The following is a 17689-nucleotide window of genomic DNA, read 5'->3' on the forward strand; positions in this document are numbered from 1 at the left end:
ATTTACACTAAAAAGAGTGAATTTTCCCCAATAGCTGCTTATATCACCTTTTGCGCCTAAATTTATGTGCCCCCCCTCTTTTTTACCCTTCTTGTAGTGTATACTGCAGGGGAGAGCCTGGGGAGCGTCCTTCCAGCGGAGCTGTGAAGAGAAAATGGCACCGGTGTGCTGAGGGAGATAGCCCCGCCCCCTCCGCTGCAGGCTTCTCCCGCTTTTTTAATAATGTTAATGGCAGGGGATTAGGCACATATACAGTTTATAACTGTATTATGTGAAATTTGCCAAAAGGTATACTTATTGCAGCCCAGGGCGCCCCCCCCCCCCCAGCGCCCTGCACCCACCAGTGACTGGAGCGTGTGGTGTGCTGTGGGAGCAATGGCACACAGCTGCAGTGCTGTGCGCTACCTTATTGAAGACCGGAGTCTTCTGCCGCCGTTTTTCTTCTGGTTCTTCCGTCTTCTGGCTCTGCAAGGGGGACGGCGGCGCGGCTCTGGGAACGGACGATCGAGGTCGGGCCCTGTGTTCGATCCCTCTGGAGCTAATGGTGTCCAGTAGCCTTAGAAGCACAAGCTAGCTGCAAGCAGGTAGGTTTGCTTCTCTCCCCTCAGTCCCTCGTAGCAGTGAGTCTGTTGCCAGCAGATCTCACTGAAAATAAAAAACCTAACAAATACTTTCTTTTCTAGTTCGCTCAGGAGAGCCCACTAGGTGCATCCAGCTCTGGCCGGGCACAGATTCTAACTGAGGTCTGGAGGAGGGGCATAGAGGGAGGAGCCAGTGCACACCAGATATAGTACCTAATCTTTCTTTAAAGAGTGCCCAGTCTCCTGCGGAGCCAGTCTATTCCCCATGGTCCTTACGGAGTACCCAGCATCCACTAGGACGTCAGAGAAAGGGGGTTACAACAGCTATACAATTATAATAAAAGAAAAGAGGCTACAATCAATGGTACATACGTTTGGTTTCGCCAGCGCCACACGGTCCGGTGCTCAGTCAATCTAGCAAGATGACCTTCAGAGAGATGAATGACCGGCTAGGCAGCTTGGTTTTTATACAGTTGGTCAAAACACAATACAATAGAAACCGTAACCTCTTCATCTATAGGACAAAGGGCTGGTCATTTACAGTACAGGAGGGGTCATAGGTTGGTTTGAATAGGTGGGCGATGTCTGTTCCAGGTGTGCTTGCAGTTGGTCTCCACTGGGTTCCCGCCAAATATCAGAGTACAGTAAACGCAGCATAATATTAATATCCTGTTCCTGCACATAACTATGCGCAGGAGCTTGCCATCTTCTGCAAACTGCTTCCGGAATGTTGCCCTAAAAATACCCTACAGTTGGATATTAAAAACCACGTCAACCTAATGCTGTCACCTCATATCCTGTAAAGGTGAATCCCTTTGTTGTTGTACCTTTTAAACAAGTATAACTTGCTGGTGTGGTGCGTGTGGGCTATGTGTACATTGTGCACTATGTGGATTAAATATGAGATGTCTTTGTGGTTTTTCCATGCGAATACAAATGCTACCGTAATTACTCATACCACGCGCTAACACGAAGTACCGCGTGACCGGTCATACGCAACTTGCGAATATGCGCACACACGGCAGAACAAGTACGCACACGGAGGCCATCTGTGTGGAGTTTGTACATGTGTAGTGTAATATTTTCCGACTTCGACATAGTCCCCATTCATAATGGATACTGCGGTCTCTAGTGCTTTTTAGCCTTCTGCAGGACATCTCTGAAGTTTCGTGCTTTAGCATATCAGTATGTAGTTGGGAAACAAAATTATGCAGAAACCGCATGTTTAACTAGTTTTATGGAAGATAAAAACAAAGTGTACATAAATAGGCCTAAGTGGTGGCATTGGCTAAAAAAGTAAGGAAGTTAGCAACAAAATTAGTTCCATCTAACTCCCCATAGCCCTTCATTACATTCTTGTACACATTTTTCCCTATGCCCGCAAGGCAAACAGTTTTAGATATGCATAATGTCATAAGTGACACTCCACACTGCTAATTAGAAACAGATTAATATGCACAAAAAAGCTAGCAGAAAGTAATGTTTTACTTTTCCCCCTTAACACAATGGAGTGAGTTACCTAAAACGAATAGCTCAACCCACCTGTACTCAACATCCTACAGTTGCAATATATTCTTCTGTTGAGGAGGAGGGGTTGAGTGTGGGGTGCATTATTACTTTATTCCTCCTCTGCTTGTATTAATTACAATTTGCTGTAATCCAGACAGCCAAGTACTAAAAAGATACATAATTAGCCCACAAGGCAAACAAAACAAAAAAACGTACCTTGCATCATGCTCCGATAAGCGGTGTCTGTGATAGCATAAATGTGTGGTGGCATTTCATGTCTCTTCTTTCCTTTGTACATGTCCACTATTTCTTCAGAATAAATTGGGAGGTTCTTGTATGGGTTTATTACCACACAAAACAAACCAGAATAAGTCTAAAAACAAAAGCAATAAGCACAAATTACTTTAGAGAAATAGGATTTTAATTACCTACCGGTAAATCCTTTTCTCGTAGTCCGTAGGAGATACTGGGAATCCATTTAGTATCAGAGTATAGACGGGTCCACTAGGAGCCAAGGGCACTGTAGAAGTTTGACTAGGTGTGCTGGCTCCTCCCTCCATGCCACTCCAACCAGACTCAGTCTAGGAAACTGCCCGAGGAGACTGACATACTTTGAGAGAAGGATATAGAAAGGAAAAAGTGGTGAGATTTAGAACCAGCCCAACCATAAGAGGAAAGCCAGGCTATCCAAAACTTGTAAACAGGGACAGCACCCAGTATCCCCTACGGACTACAAGAAAAGGATTTACCGGTAGGTAAGGAAAATCCTATTTTCTCTTGCGTCCTAGGGGATACTAGGTATCCATTTAGTACCATGGGGAAGTACCAAAGCTCCCAAACCGGGTGGAGAGTGCTGAGGTTCCTGCAGAACAGACTGACCAAACTGAAAGTCCACAGAGGACAAGGTATGGAACTTGTAAAACTTGGCAAACGTGTTTGAACCTGACCAAGTAGCTACTCGGCAGAGCTGTAAAGCACACACTCGCCGGGAAGCCGCCCAAGAGGAACCAGCCCGAACCATTGACTGGATTATCATGGCCTTCTCCCAAGGAAGAAATACTTTGAGACTGTCCAGTATCATTCCCAGGAAATGAAGCCTCTGCGTTGGCTCTAGGTAAGATTTTGGTAGGTTCAGAAACCACCCATGATCCCGGAGTAGTCTGGTTGAGAGACCAATGTTCTCAAAACAACCTCTCCCTGGACGGTGCCTTTATCAGAAGATTGTCCAGGTACAGAATTATGTTCACTCCTTGTTTGAAGAACAGTAACATCATCTCTACCCTCGGTGCCATGGAGAGACCAAATGGCAGGGCCTGGAACTGGTAGCGACAGTCCTGCAGTGCAAACCATAGATAAGCCTGATGAGGTGGCCAGATCGGATTGTGAAGGTATGCATCCTTGATATCCAGAGATACTATGAATTCCCCTCCCCCAGACCCAAGATCACCGCTCTCAGACTCCATTTTGAATATGAACACTCGCAAGTACGGGTTCAACGACTTGAGGTTCAGAATCAGTCTTACCGAACCATCCGGTTTTGGTACTATAAACAAGCTGGAATAGTAACCCTTGTTTTGTAGATGGGGTGGAACTGGAACAATGACCTGGGTCTGTAACAGTTTTTGAATGGCATCCTGTAAGGTTACACCTGCTTCTTGTGAAACTGGTAAGCCCGATTTGAAGAATCTGTGAGGTGGGAGCTCCTGGAACTCCAGTCTGTAGCCCTGGGATATAAGGCCTATAACCCAGGGATCCTGGCAAAAATTTGTCCAGACGTGCCTGAAGAATTTTAGCCGGGCCCCCACCTGCCTGCCCGTCATCACGGTCCACCATCATGCTGAAAGTTTTGAAGAAGCAGAGCCTGAGCTCTGTTCCTGTGAACCGGCAGTAGCTGGTTTTTGTGGTTTACCTCTAGCACCTCTGGTGGCAGTAGAAGAACCTCTGGCCTTGCCCCTAAACTTGGCAGTCCAAAAGGATTGTAAATTGGATCCTGAATAGGCCTTCCTAGCTGGGGGGGGGGGGGCGGCTAGCAGAATACCTGCGTACGTGGACTTACCTGCAGTAGCTTTGGAGATCCATTTGTCTAGTTCATCTCCAAATAAGGCCTCACCAGTGAAAGGTAGGCCTTCAAACGCCTTTCCTGGAGTCCGCAGTCCACTGGCGTAGCCATAAGCCCCTGCATGCAGACACTGCCATAGTTGTAGTGCGTGCATTAAGAAAGCCTATTTCTTTTATGGCTTCCACCATAAACTTTGCAGAGTCCTGTATATGTTGCAGGAGCAAAATAACCTCTTGAGGTAAAATGTAACCCCTTAATTAGGTTACCCGACCATTTAGCAATGGCTCTTGTAATCCACCCACATGCTATAGTGGGTCTCTGGGCCACCCCAGCAGCTGTATACACAGATTTGAGCATAGTCTCAATTTTGCGATTAGCTGCGTCTTTTAGGGAGGCTGCACCCCAGACAGGCAATACAATTTTTCGTGAGAGCCTGGAGACAGATGCATCCACTATAGGTGGATTTTCACATTTTTTCCCAATACTCAGGAGGAAAAACAGTTAAGGAATTTTACATTTCTTATCTGGATTAACCCACAGTTCTTCAAACAGTATTGAGTTCCACAGGAAAAGTAGCTGAGGATTTTTTCCTTTATATTAAAGTAAAATTACTCCCTCGCCTCTGTCACCTTATCAGGGATATTGAGGGCTTCCCTGATAGCACCTATGAGAGCCTCTATTCCCTGCAAAAGAGTACCCTTCCCCCTCTGAATCCACCTCCCATGTATGACTCCTCATTATCAGAATCGGAGTGCAGGATATGGGCCAAAGAACGTTTCTGCGGACAAATGGCAGGGGACCGAGACGCTGGTCTTGTTACGGCGTCCTATTTCATAAACTCAACCATAGACTGTCTTATGTATTGCATCTCTTTCTCATTCTAAGATAAATTAATAGAAATGGTGGAAATCACTCCCTTAATGGAGTCCAGCAATGCTGGTTCTGCCCCACTAGCCTGGGAAGGGATACTACACAGAGTACACACTAGTGAACCCCCAGAAGAGGAACATGGTGCCTTACATGAAACACACTTTGCCTGACATACTGTAGCAGTGACAGAGCGCACACAGGAAAAAGGTTAACTACATAGTTAACCCACAAAGCCCTTCTAGGGAGAGAGAGTATAGAACCAGCACACGGCGTCCTTATCGCTAATGCCAAGCTTAGCGGGATCGCAGACTAAGTACCTAGATTAGGGACTTAGTACACTAGTAAATTGCCCCCCCTTTATGACCCCCTGGTACCGCTGAGGTAATCTGGAGTCTCTCCGGAGGAGCTGTGCGTCCCTGTCAGTCAGCGTCTGTCAGCTGCAGTAAGGAAAATGGCACTTGTGAGCTGCTGGATCCACTCAGTGAAGCACAGCCCCTTCAATGGCACGCAGTCTTCCCGCTCTTCTTTAGACTGGCTGTATGTGTCTATGTGCATAAAATGGAGTACACCTCCTTTTATGGCTGTTGTGCCAGTCTGGGTACTGTGTACGCTGTAGTGTAGTCAGGAGACTCAGTCCGTCCCGTTTAGAAACCGTACGTCTCAGTACCCTCATGCTGCCATAACGGCTGGCGACCCGCAAACCGGGACGGCGGCTTAGTACTCACTACTCTTCACTCTTCTGGCTGTTAGGGGTGGCGGCGTGCTGCAGGAATGTACACTTGCCGTGGTGGGGCTTGCAAATAGTTCCCTCAGGAGCTAGCATCCTGTCAGCGGGGAATGGGACCATTAACACAGAGATGTTACCCCTAAGTCCCAAGAAGCAGGATTGCTGGTGCCATCCAGTACTGCCTGAAAATAACAAACATAGAACATAAATGCAGAAAGCGCTTCAAGAGCTTCCAGAGACGTGACCGGCCCCTCCGGGCACATTTTCTAAACAGAGTCTGGTAGGAGGGGCATGGAGGGAGGAGTCAGCACACCTAGTGAAACTTCTATAGTGCCCATGGCTCCTAGTGGACTAGTCTATACCCCATGGTACTAAATGGATTCCCAGTATCCCCTATGACATGAGAAATAAAATTAAGATTGTAGATAAAGCAAAACTAATGCCAGAGCTATAAAAGTGAGAAGTCTGATCTAATGTATGCAATACTTTCACTTGGTATGGGAGAGCGAATTAGAGGTCAAACAAATTGCTTCTATAGTCTATGTACAGTGCCTTGCTAAAGCATTCACCCCCCTTGGCTTTTTACCCATTTTGTTACATTACAACCTGTAATTTATTTTTTTTTGAATTTTTTTTATGTGATGGATATGCACAAGAGTCTAAGTTGAAGTGAAATGAGAAAAATGTATATAAAAAATAATTTTTATAAATAAAAATTGTAAAAATTGGCATGTGCATATGTATTCACCCCCTTTGCTATGAAGATCCTCAAAAGTACTGGTGCAACCAATTAACTTCAGAAGTCACAATTCGTGAAATGAAGTCCACCTGTGTGCAATATAAAAGTGTTACATGATCTGTCAGTATAAACACACCTTTTCTGAAAGGCCCCAAAAGCTGCAACACCACTAAGCAAGAGGCATCACACCATGAAAACCAAGGAGCAAACAAGGACAAAGTTGTTGAGAAATACAAGTCAGGGTCGTGTTGGAAAAAAATATCCAAATCTTTGGTGATCCCCAGAGCACCATCAAATTCATCTTCAAATGGAAAGAACATGGTACCACAACAAAACTGCCAAGAGAGGGCCGGCCACCAAAACTCACAGACCAGGCAAGGAGGGCATTAATTAGAGAGGCTGCACAGAGACCAAAAGGTAACCGAGGGAGACTGACATTTTGAGGAAAGAATTTATTGTTAAACTACGGTGAGCCTCTTCGCAGCTCACACCTCAAGCATGCCGCAGAACGTGGCAATCAACAGAACACAAGCCAACGGCATTAAGAATTTGCAGCAATATGCTGACAAAAAACGTAATGCAACCTATGTGTAACCATAACTGAACATACAGTACGCACTGGGACGGGCACCCAGCATCCTCTACAGACTAAGAGAAGGATTTACCGGTAGGTATTAAAATCCTATTTTCTCAAATGTCCTAGAGGATGCTGGGGTCACTTCAAGAACCATGGGGTTATGCCAAAGCTCTAGAATGGGCGGGAGAGTGTGGACAACTCTGCAGTACCGAATAACCAAACGCGAGGTCAACCTCGGCCAAGGTATTAAAGCTGTAAAACAGCCCAATAATTTGCTAAATAGCTGCTCGGCAAAGTTGCAATGCCGAGACTCCCGGGTCATCCGCCCCGGACGAGCCCACCTTTCTAGTAGAATGGGCCTTCACTTATTTCGGTAACAGCAATCCTGCCGTGAGATGAGCCTGCTGAATCGTACCACAGATTCAGCGTGCAACGGTCTGTTTCGAAGCAGGACACCCAATCTTGCTGGGAGCAAACAGGACAAACAGAGGCTGTGTTCCTAAACAGAGCCGACCTGGTCCCATAAATTTTCAAAAACTCTTACCACATACAGAGACTTCGATTCAGCGAAGGAGTCAGTAGCTACTAGCACCACCATAGGTTGGTATATGTGGAAAGTAGGAAAACCACCTTTGGTAGAAATGGACGAGTTTCCAACTCTGCTCTATCTTCATGAAAGATCAAATAAGGTCTCTTGTGAGGACAGACCGCTAACTCAGACACTCACCTTGTGTATGGCAAGGACAACCGGAGAACCACTTTACGTAAGGCGGAGTAAAAATCCTCACTCAAAGGTTCAAACCAAAGTGACTGAAGAAACTGCAACACCCCATTAAGATCCCCTGGTGCCCCTGGGACACAAATGGGGAGGTTGGATGTGCAACACTCCCTTCACAACAGTCTGAACTTCTGAAAGGGAGTCCAATTGATCCTGAAAGAAAACCGATAAGGCAGATTTTGATTGCTGAAAACTGTACCGTAGGAGTCTTCTTGGATTCACACAAAAACTTATTTTCTCCAAAACTGTGGTAATGTTTAGACGTTACCCCTTTTCTAATCCGAATAAGTGTGGGAACTGCTTGCGTTGGAATACCCTTACGGACTAAGATCTGGTGCTCAACCGCCATGTCGTCAAACGTAGACACGGTAAGACCTAATACACGCATGGCCCCTGCCGCCACAGGTCCTTGCGCAAAGGAAAAGGCCAGGGATCTCCTATGATTAATTCCTGAGATCTGGATACCAAGCTTTCCTTGGCCAGTCTGGGACCATGAGGCTCGCACGAATTACCTTTTTATGAACCCAGAACTTTTGGAACGAGAGAAAAACGAAGGGAATACATATACCGACTGAAAACACCCACGGTGTCACCAGTGCCTTCAATGTTCCTGTTTGAGGGTCCCTTGACCTGGAACTCTGAAGCTTCTTGTTGAGACGAAATGCCATCATTCCTACTTGAGGAAATCCCAACGACATGTCTTCGAAGACTACTTGGAAGAGGTCTTCCCTCTCCTGGATGGAGATAGTCTGCTGAGGAAGTCTGCTTCCCAGTCGTCCACTCCTGGAACGAACATTACTGACAAAACGCTTGTATGTTTTTCCGCCCGCAGAAAATCCTTGTGGCCTCTGCCATTGCTGTTCTGTTTTTCATTGTAAACGTCCCTTAACTCTAGACCGTTATTGTGGTGATCAGTTTCCTAATTTGACCATCTTCCCTGGAAGCTTTCCTCTTGAGTGACTGCCCCCCAGCCTCTGAGGCTTGCATACGTGGTCACTAGGATCCAGTCCTGGATCCAGACCCTGCGCCCCTATAGGAGGCGAGAACTGCGCAGCCACCACAGGGGTGAGATTCTGGTCTTGTAGGTGGGAACTGGACCCCTTGTCCAACAGGTCCCTCTGGAACACCCTGGCATGGAACCTGCCAAATTGAGTGGCCTCGTAGGCTGCAACCATCTTTTCCAGCAACCGAATGTATTGATGAAAGGACACTCTTGCTGGTTTCGGAATTTGTTTGACCAGACTCTGGATCTCCAGAGCCTTTTCCACTGGAAGAACAAAATTCCTTGTAGTTCTGTGTCTAGTATTATTCCCAAAAACATACAACCGCGTCGTTGGGACCAACAGTGATTCTGGCAAGTTCAGGAGCTAACCCTGTTGAAGAACCGTCAGGGAGAGTGCAACGTTTTGCACCAACTGGTTCCTTGAACTCGCCGTTATCAAGGGACCGTCCCAGTACGGGATAACGGACTCCTTACTAGCGACGGAGAAGCATCATTACTACCATCACCCTGGTGAAAATCCTTGGAGGCGTGGACAGACCCACGGCAACGTCTGAAATCGGCAATGACACCCCTGAATTGCAAACCTCAGGCAAGCCTAATGCGGAGGTGTTCTTTATGTCTGAGACCTTAAGTAGAAAATGAGGGATTTCAGATTTAGGATTGGTCTGACCGAGCCATCAGTTTTCGGGAACACGAAGAGGCTTGAATAAAAACCTTCTCCCTGCTGTGACGGGGGAAAATCAGGTCAATGACCCGATCCTAATACAACCTTAGTATTATGTCGCATACTACCTCCCCGTCCGGAGGAGACTCTAATTTGAAAAATTGGTGAGGGGGAAAAAAGTCTGGAAACTCCAGAATGTACCCTTGGGATACTATTTGTAAAACCCACAGGTCCGTTCCAGGACTGACGAGTTTTTAGACGTGGCCCCACCGGTGTGGACTCCCGCAAGAGAGTCCCAGCGTCATGCGGTGGATGTGGCAGAACAGAGGATGTCTGCTCCTGTGATCTTGAAGAGATAGAGGGAGAAAAGGGAAGAGGTCCGCTATCTGCAAAGAAAAGGAAATCTGTATCTATTGGACCAAGATGACTGCATCAGACAATGATGCGTCATCATCGGTTGTGAGGGAACATAGGGAAAGAAGGTAGACTTAAAAGCGGCAGCTGTCGAGATCAAATTAACTAGGCCATAACCAAACCAGGCTTCACCTTCATAGGGCAGAGACCATTTCTTCTCGGAGTCAACATTACATTGGTGAATCCACAACACCCTCCTAACCGAGACCGCCATGGAATTGGCCTGTGAACCCAATAGTCCTATGTCCCTTGCAGTCGCACGAAAGTATGCTGCAGTGTTCTTGATATGACCCAACTTAAGGAGGGTATCCATATTAGATGACAAGGAATCCGACCAATTTTTGAATACTACTACTCCTCCATGCACATGTAATGGCAGGTCTAGCCAACGTACGCGTGGACACGTAACCAGAAAACAACGTACCTTCCTGCATACGATCCGCTGGATTTGTTACAGGGCCCCGTGCAGAACAGGGGGTGACTCCCACTTTGTTTATTCTGTCCGCGGCAGGAAAACAATCGGAATCCACTTGAGGATTTGAAACCATCTTGTCAGGGCTAACCTAGACTCTCACAGAGCACTCAGCACATGAGAAGGAGGAATGTTACCTCAGTATATTACACATACACACATATATACATACACACATATATACATACACATACATACACATACATATTTTAATTACACATACATATGCATACAGACACAGCTCAAAAAAAATAAAAGGGAATACTAAAACAACATCCTAGATCTGAATTAATGAAATATTCTTATTAAATACTTTGTTCTTTACATAGTTGAATGTGCTGACAACAAAATCACACACAAATTATCATCAATGAAAATCAAATTTATTAACCCATGGAGGTCTGGATTTGGAGTCACCCTCAATATTAAAGTGGAAAAACACACTACAGGCTGATCCAACTTTGATGTAATGTCCTTAAAACAAGTCAAAATGAGGCTCAGTAGTGTGAGGCCCCAACCTCTTAGACTGGCATCTGTCGTCAACAGGACACAGTTGGATATCCAGAAGGGACGGCCCCTGCACAATTGTTGGTCCTGGAGCCACCAGAGCAGCGACAGACGAACCTCTGGAGTCAACGAGATCATGTGAAACCTGATCCAGTGAGGCAGGCCGTCGCACTTGGCTAGAATTAGCCTCTGGAGGGGGCGAGAATGGAATTGAGCATAGTCCACCATGTCGAATGCGGAGACCATGAGGCCCAGCACCTGCATCAACGAATGTATCGACACTTGCGGACGAGAAAGGAAGCAACGAATCCTGTCCTGAAGCTTCAGGACTTACTCCTGAGACAAGAACAACCTCTGGTTGTGTGTCCAATAGCGCTCCCAGGTGCACCATGCTCTGAGCAGGGACCAGGGAGGATTTCTTCCAGTTGATGAGCCACCCGTGGGCTTGTAGAAACCGGACAGTCATATCCAGATGACAGGAGAAGTTCTGGGAAATTTGCCAGGATTAACAAGTCGTCCAGATATGGCAGTATCCTGATCCCTTGACGGCAGAGTACCACCGTCATCACCGCCATGACTTTGAAGACTCGCGGAGCTGTAGTTAAACAAAAAGGTAACGTCCGAAACTGGTAATGGAGGTTGCCAATTGCAAACCTCAGGTATTGCTAATGTGACGCTGCTATAGGAATATGCAGGTAAGCATCCTATATATCCAGGGAGACCATGTAGTCCCCAGGTCCCAAGGCCAGAACTATAGAGCGAAGGGTTTCCATACGGTACTTGGAAACCTTCAAACTTGTTCAATGCCTTGAGGTTGTGAATGGGCCGGGAGGACCCTTTCGGTTTCGGGACTAGAAACAGCGGAGAATAGTACTCTCAGCCCCTCTGCGCAAGAGGCACTTGTACTACGACTACTGTATCCAGGAGGGTATGTACCACCGAATGTAGAGTGTTTGCCTTTGTCTGGTCCAACGGGACGTCTGTCCGGCAAAATCGATGAGGGGGTCGGTTTTTGAAGGCTATGGCGTAACCTCGAGTGACTACTTCCCGTACTCAGGCATCTGAAATGGTCTTCAACAATTCCTGGTTATACCCTAGAAGCCGCCCCCCCACCCTGGGAGCCAGGACTGACGTAGCAGAGGACTTGGCTGCTAGGATACTGGCATCAGAAGCTGCCTCTTTAATATAGTGAGAAGCTGTGACAATATATAACAAGCATTGTCTAGCATGGTCAGAAGAGATTTCAGCTTCTGACTCCAAGGCCTATGCTTCAATAGCCTCTGCAGCCCATGTTGCTGCAATAGTGGGCCTTTGTGCAGCACCCATAAGGGTGTAAATCGCTTTCAGACAACCCGTTTATCCGTAGGCTCTTTTAGAGACGTGACGGTAGTGACAGGTAGAGCTGAGGAAACCACCATCCTAGCCACATGTGAGAATCTACTTAAGGAAGGGTTTCCCAATTTTTAGACCGCTCTGGTATGAGAGGATAGCAAGCCAGCATCTTTTTTTTGAGGCACAAACTTCTTACCCGGGTTTTCCCAGGGTTCCTGACGAATAGCCACTAAGTGATCAGAGTGAGGTAAAACTTGTTTAACCAACTTCTGACGCTTGAACCTATCTGGTTTCTTAGGAGGTACGGATGGCTCGGGATCATCCGTAATCTGCAAAATCAACTTAATAGCCTCCAAAAGATCAGGAACATCCACATGTGAACCACCCTCCCCATCAGCAGTATCTGTGTCAGAATCTGTGGGGTCAGTGTAAGTGCAGTCTTCAGACGAGGTGTCAATGACAGCAGTGGATTGTGAGGAGATAAGAGCTCGCTTAGAGGACCCCTTGGGCTTGGGAGAACGAGGGTCAGACTTTTTAGTAGTCAGGGACTGGTTCAACTTCTTCAATTGAGCAGATAAATCGTCCGCCCACGGCGGGTTAGCTGCAGAGACCACATACAGTTGTACCGGCATAGGGGGTCCCATAGGGGGTGTTCGTTTATTAACTAGCGTATGTAGGAGCGTGGAAAAAGCGGCCCACGGTGGGTCATTGTACCTACATTGCCACAGTCCCACTGGGGGGCAAGGAGCCCCCAGAACCAGAGCCCACAGCTGCCATATTCTCCTCATAGGGATCTGTAGCTTCAGCAACACCGGCAGTGTGTTCAGCCCCAGAACCGTTACCCTCAGAAGAAGACATGATGAAACTTACAGCATCAGGTAACAGTACAATTGGCAGCAGCACAATACCTCGTACTCAAACCCCTGCGCAGTGTAGTCCGCATTAGCAGAGATATGGTGACTAAAAGCACGGAGAAAAATACGTATTAAAGTATATTTGTGAAAATCCTATATAAATATAAAACCTGACGCACCAAGCCCCCTCAGGTTATAGAATATAGGGATAGCAAGTTGAGTGAAAGACACAAAATGGACACCACTCAGCTAGCCAATGCACACACAGTCAGTTTGTACAATGCAGAGGTTATTACTAACAATAATACTGCACTGGACTAATTATATCTATATCTATCTGCGGCACCAACTACAAAACTGAGCTCCTGTGCAGGGAGACGGGGTTATAGAGGAGGCGGCGCTATGCATTCTGGGAACAGTCAAAACTTTTCAGCCTGTTGGTGCCTCAGATCAAGATCCTACTCTACACCCCTATGTCTATCCTTGTGGAGCCCAGTGTACCCCACAGCAGAAAATCCAGTAAATTTGAAAATTAAAAGCTTTCGGTGCTGCATGGTTAGCCCACTGTTTGGTGCTCCTGCTATGCTGCAGGCACCAACTGAAAAACTGAGCTACCAGTGCCAGGATTATAGAGGGAAGCTATGCATCCTGGGACAGCTAAAGCTTTGACTGTTGATGCCCAGTTGCCTCATCCACCACTACACCCCAATGTTTCCCTGTGGACCCCATGTACCCTGCTGCAGAAATGGATTATACAGTGAAGCTGCAAATCCACTACCAAAGTTCCTTGTTATCTCTACCACTAACATGGTTGTACTATGATCATTATCTGTCCATTGAATATTTTTTTTTGTATAGTGTTCATGTTAAATAAAAGTAAGATTTTACTTACCGGTAAATCTATTTCTCGTAGTCCGTAGTGGATGCTGGGGACTCCGTAAGGACCATGGGAAATAGACGGGCTCCGCAGGAGACATAGGCACTTTAAGAAAGAATTTAGATTCTGGTGTGCTCTGGCTCCTCCCTCTATGTCCCTCCTCCAGACCTCAGTTAGAGAAACTGTGCCGGGAAGAGCTGACCGTACAAGGAAAGGATTTTGGAAATCCAGGGCAAGACTCATACCAGCCACACCAAATCACACCGTATAACTTGATAAACTTACCCAGTCAACAGTATGAACAGAGCATCAGTTGCAATAATAACATAGCCCTTATTGCGGCAATAACTATATACAAGTATTGCCGAAAAAATAGGATTTTGGTACTTACCAGGTAAATCCTTTTCTTTGAATCCATAGGGGGCACTGGAGTACTCTTGGGGATATGGACGGGCGTAGCCGAACAAAGGCACTGAATATTCAAATTTAGGACTCTCCCCCCTCCATATCCCCGAGTACCTCAGTGTACTTTGTCAGTGTTTTTTACTGAGCGAACAGGATATAGAGAGGTTGACAATGGAGAATACCTATAACATAACGGACAACAACAAAGTTGACCCATAACCTTATTGTCAACTAAACAGTTGACACCATAACCATAACATAACGGACAACAACAATGTTGACCCATAACCTTACTGTCAACTAAACAGTTGACACCATAACCGATAGAACTATATAATTTGAACCAATCGGTGAAAATGTGTTATTATAAGCTCCTCTGAGCTGAATATTAATCAAGTAAACTTGTTACCCTAAGCTCCCTTGAGCTTAAAACAACCCAGGTAAAACTGCTCTGGGTGGGCGTCCAGTGCCCCCTATGGATTCAAAGAAAAGGATTTACCTGGTAAGTACCAAAATCCTATTTTCTTTATCATCCACTAGGGGTCACTGGAGTACTCTTGGGACGTACCAAAGCTTCCCTCGTGGGCGGGAGAGCTGTTTGATACTTGTAACAGTAGGCAGGCCAAAGCTAGATGCTGATGGCGCCACCATTTATAACGTGTAAACGTGCACAAACGTGGTGCACATGAAGGCTATATAGCCGCGTTTTAGACGCTCCACGACCCACTGGGTCTGACATTCCCACAGAACCTGTGGGATGAGCTATTACTGACGTAGGCGATTGTAACTTAGCCTTAAAGTAAGCCTGACTTGTAGTCATTATTATTACCCAACTGGATAATGTCTGCTGAGAAACTGGCTAACCCCAGTTGGCAGTATCATAGAGAACAAACAACGGATTCATATCACGTACTGTTGACGTTCGGGACATATATAAACGCGTAATGCGTGTACCACATTCAGAATTCTAGAATGTGCTGTCCACACAGGAACCCCTATTGGTATATTGATGTGAAGAATACGAAAGCGTGATTCGTCCGAAGATCTGCTTTGTCATGAGAAAATTCAAATACGGTGGCTTGGAATACAAGGCACCCCAATATGAAAACAAAACCCTTGCCGAAGCCAAGGCTAGAAGAAAAATGTTTTCCAAAATGAGAAACTTAATTCCCATTTGTTGAAAAGGTTCAAAATATGAAAACTGTAAGAAATCTGAACCCAACTTCAAGTCGCTTGGCGCTGTAGGTGGTATAAATAGAGTCTGAACTTTGCTGACACCTTGTAGAAAGATGTGTACAGACGCAAATAGAGGCAAACGTCTTTGAAAATAAGTTTACCACACAGATACCTGCACTCTTAGTGCCGATCAACTCAGTTTTCCATCCCACCCCGTTTAACAGAATACGGGTAACTTGACGGATGATGTTGGAAACTTCCGAGGTTTACAACCTATGTAAGCACACGAAATTTTGTAATAATGAGCTGCCTTACGCGGCTTACAAGTTAACATGGTTGGCATAACCGATACTGTAATGCTCTATTTCTTAAGAGGGCGGTCTGAACCCTCACCCCGTCAACCGCAAGTGCGGTACATAGATAATAGGTACATAGGTAACTATGGGTAAAAGAACGTTCCCTGATGTAACAGTTTGAACGTATTATGAGCGGGCCAAGATCGTGTGCAAGTCTTCCTTGGAAATTCGAGAAGCAAGCTTCTCCGAAACCCTTGAGATACCACCAGTATGACTGTGACGAACTGTCTTATGATCCGTTTTAGCAACGGAGAGAGCAGCGGAAACTGGTGGAGCCAGATACACGATGCTGAATGACCACACGAATGTGAGAAACTCCACCGCCACTGCCCTTGTGATCTGTCGTTCTGTACACATACTGAGCGTTTGTAATTGTGGCGAGATGCCATCATGTATACCTGAGGGTAACCCCTTGTGTGGACTCACATATGAAACACCTCTGGATTTAATGTCCAGTTTTCAGGATCCAAATCCTGACGGGTGAGATCATCTGTCTAAGAGATGTCCACTCACGGAATGATCTCTTGACATTTTCACATAATGGTGTTCTGAGCCATTGAGGATTTGAGTTACCTGCCGCATTGCTATGCGGCTTCTTGGTTCTCCTGGTTGTTGTGTATGCAACTGCCGTTGCCTTGTGTGACTGTTCCTGGTTAGACTGAAAGCGAAGCATGTATTGCATTGTAAAATGCACGTAGTTCCAGGACCTTTTGCACATAGTTCCAGGACCTTTATCGACAGCAATCTGTCGTGTGTTGGAACCTTTGTCGCTGATATTATTTAACTACAACTCCTGAACCTCTGCGACTCTAGCCCAGAGTATATACCCCCTCGCCCCTCTGTGGGACACGCAAGTGAAGGGCGGCGAACTAAATCGCTTCGAAACACATCATTATTCTTAACAGGTGAATACACCACTGTTCCGCTAGTGTGCGTGTTTTGCACTAATTACTAGCTGTACATTTGTTCTTGCTGGTGTAGTAGGTAAAAGCTTTGATTTACCGTATTTATAATCTTACCTAAAATTTAACATCGTTTAGACGGAATTAGATGCGATTATTTTTGAACTTGATCTGCTACCTCAGTCTATTTTAGTAACTCAATTTAGAGGAACTTTGTTGAGACAGAGTCCTTATTAGCAGATCATCTAATATAAAGAAAACTCTGTTGAGACAGAGTTCTTATGTGAGATGAGCTATCATCACCAACATCACTTTGGTAAATACCCGAGGCGATAAGAAACAATAGACCTGAAATGGTTAATGTTTTGGCGATTAGCAAACGCCAGAACCTGTGATAAACCAACCAGAATGGATATGTCTGCAATATACAAATACTAACCGCAGAAAATCCATTCCCCTCTGCAGTAAGTGACTTGTGTTTGGTTTTGCTCAAACAGAGAGGAATAAATCACTCTGACTCTGTTGGTGTACCACTGCCTGTTATAAAGACAGGTGAAAAGCAGCAGAGACTAAATGGGAACATGCCAAACTGTTCGACAGAGGCAGTTTTGCCCTTTAATCTGTAAATAGCTGAGACAACCCTGAGTTGAAGTTTTGAAACCTCGCAAATGTAACATGTAAACACGCGCTTCCACAATTGGAAAAGAGGTCATCAAACCACTGGCTTGATGACTGTAGCGTCTTGTTTACAAGGCGTGACTGTTTTGTACCACCGCTTATAAGGGATAAAACGCCGTTTGCATTTTGATACTGGATGCATAATGAGTGTATCAAATTTAGGAGCAACCAAGCTCTGGCCTTGTCGCGCTTAACTAGCGACGATGAAA

General features: G+C 45.8%; 1 protein-coding gene across 1 annotated transcript in view; it reads right to left on the reverse strand.

The window, feature by feature from the left end:
• Positions 1-17689, reverse strand: part of MYH9 (myosin heavy chain 9) — an 889869-nt gene that overhangs the window by 797618 nt on the left and 74562 nt on the right. The window contains 1 exon segment of the mRNA XM_063940322.1: positions 2307-2463. Coding sequence (XP_063796392.1) covers positions 2307-2463 — 157 coding nt within the window.

The sequence above is a fragment of the Pseudophryne corroboree genome, chromosome 9 (assembly GCF_028390025.1).
Source record: "Pseudophryne corroboree isolate aPseCor3 chromosome 9, aPseCor3.hap2, whole genome shotgun sequence".
Lineage (NCBI taxonomy): Eukaryota > Metazoa > Chordata > Amphibia > Anura > Myobatrachidae > Pseudophryne > Pseudophryne corroboree.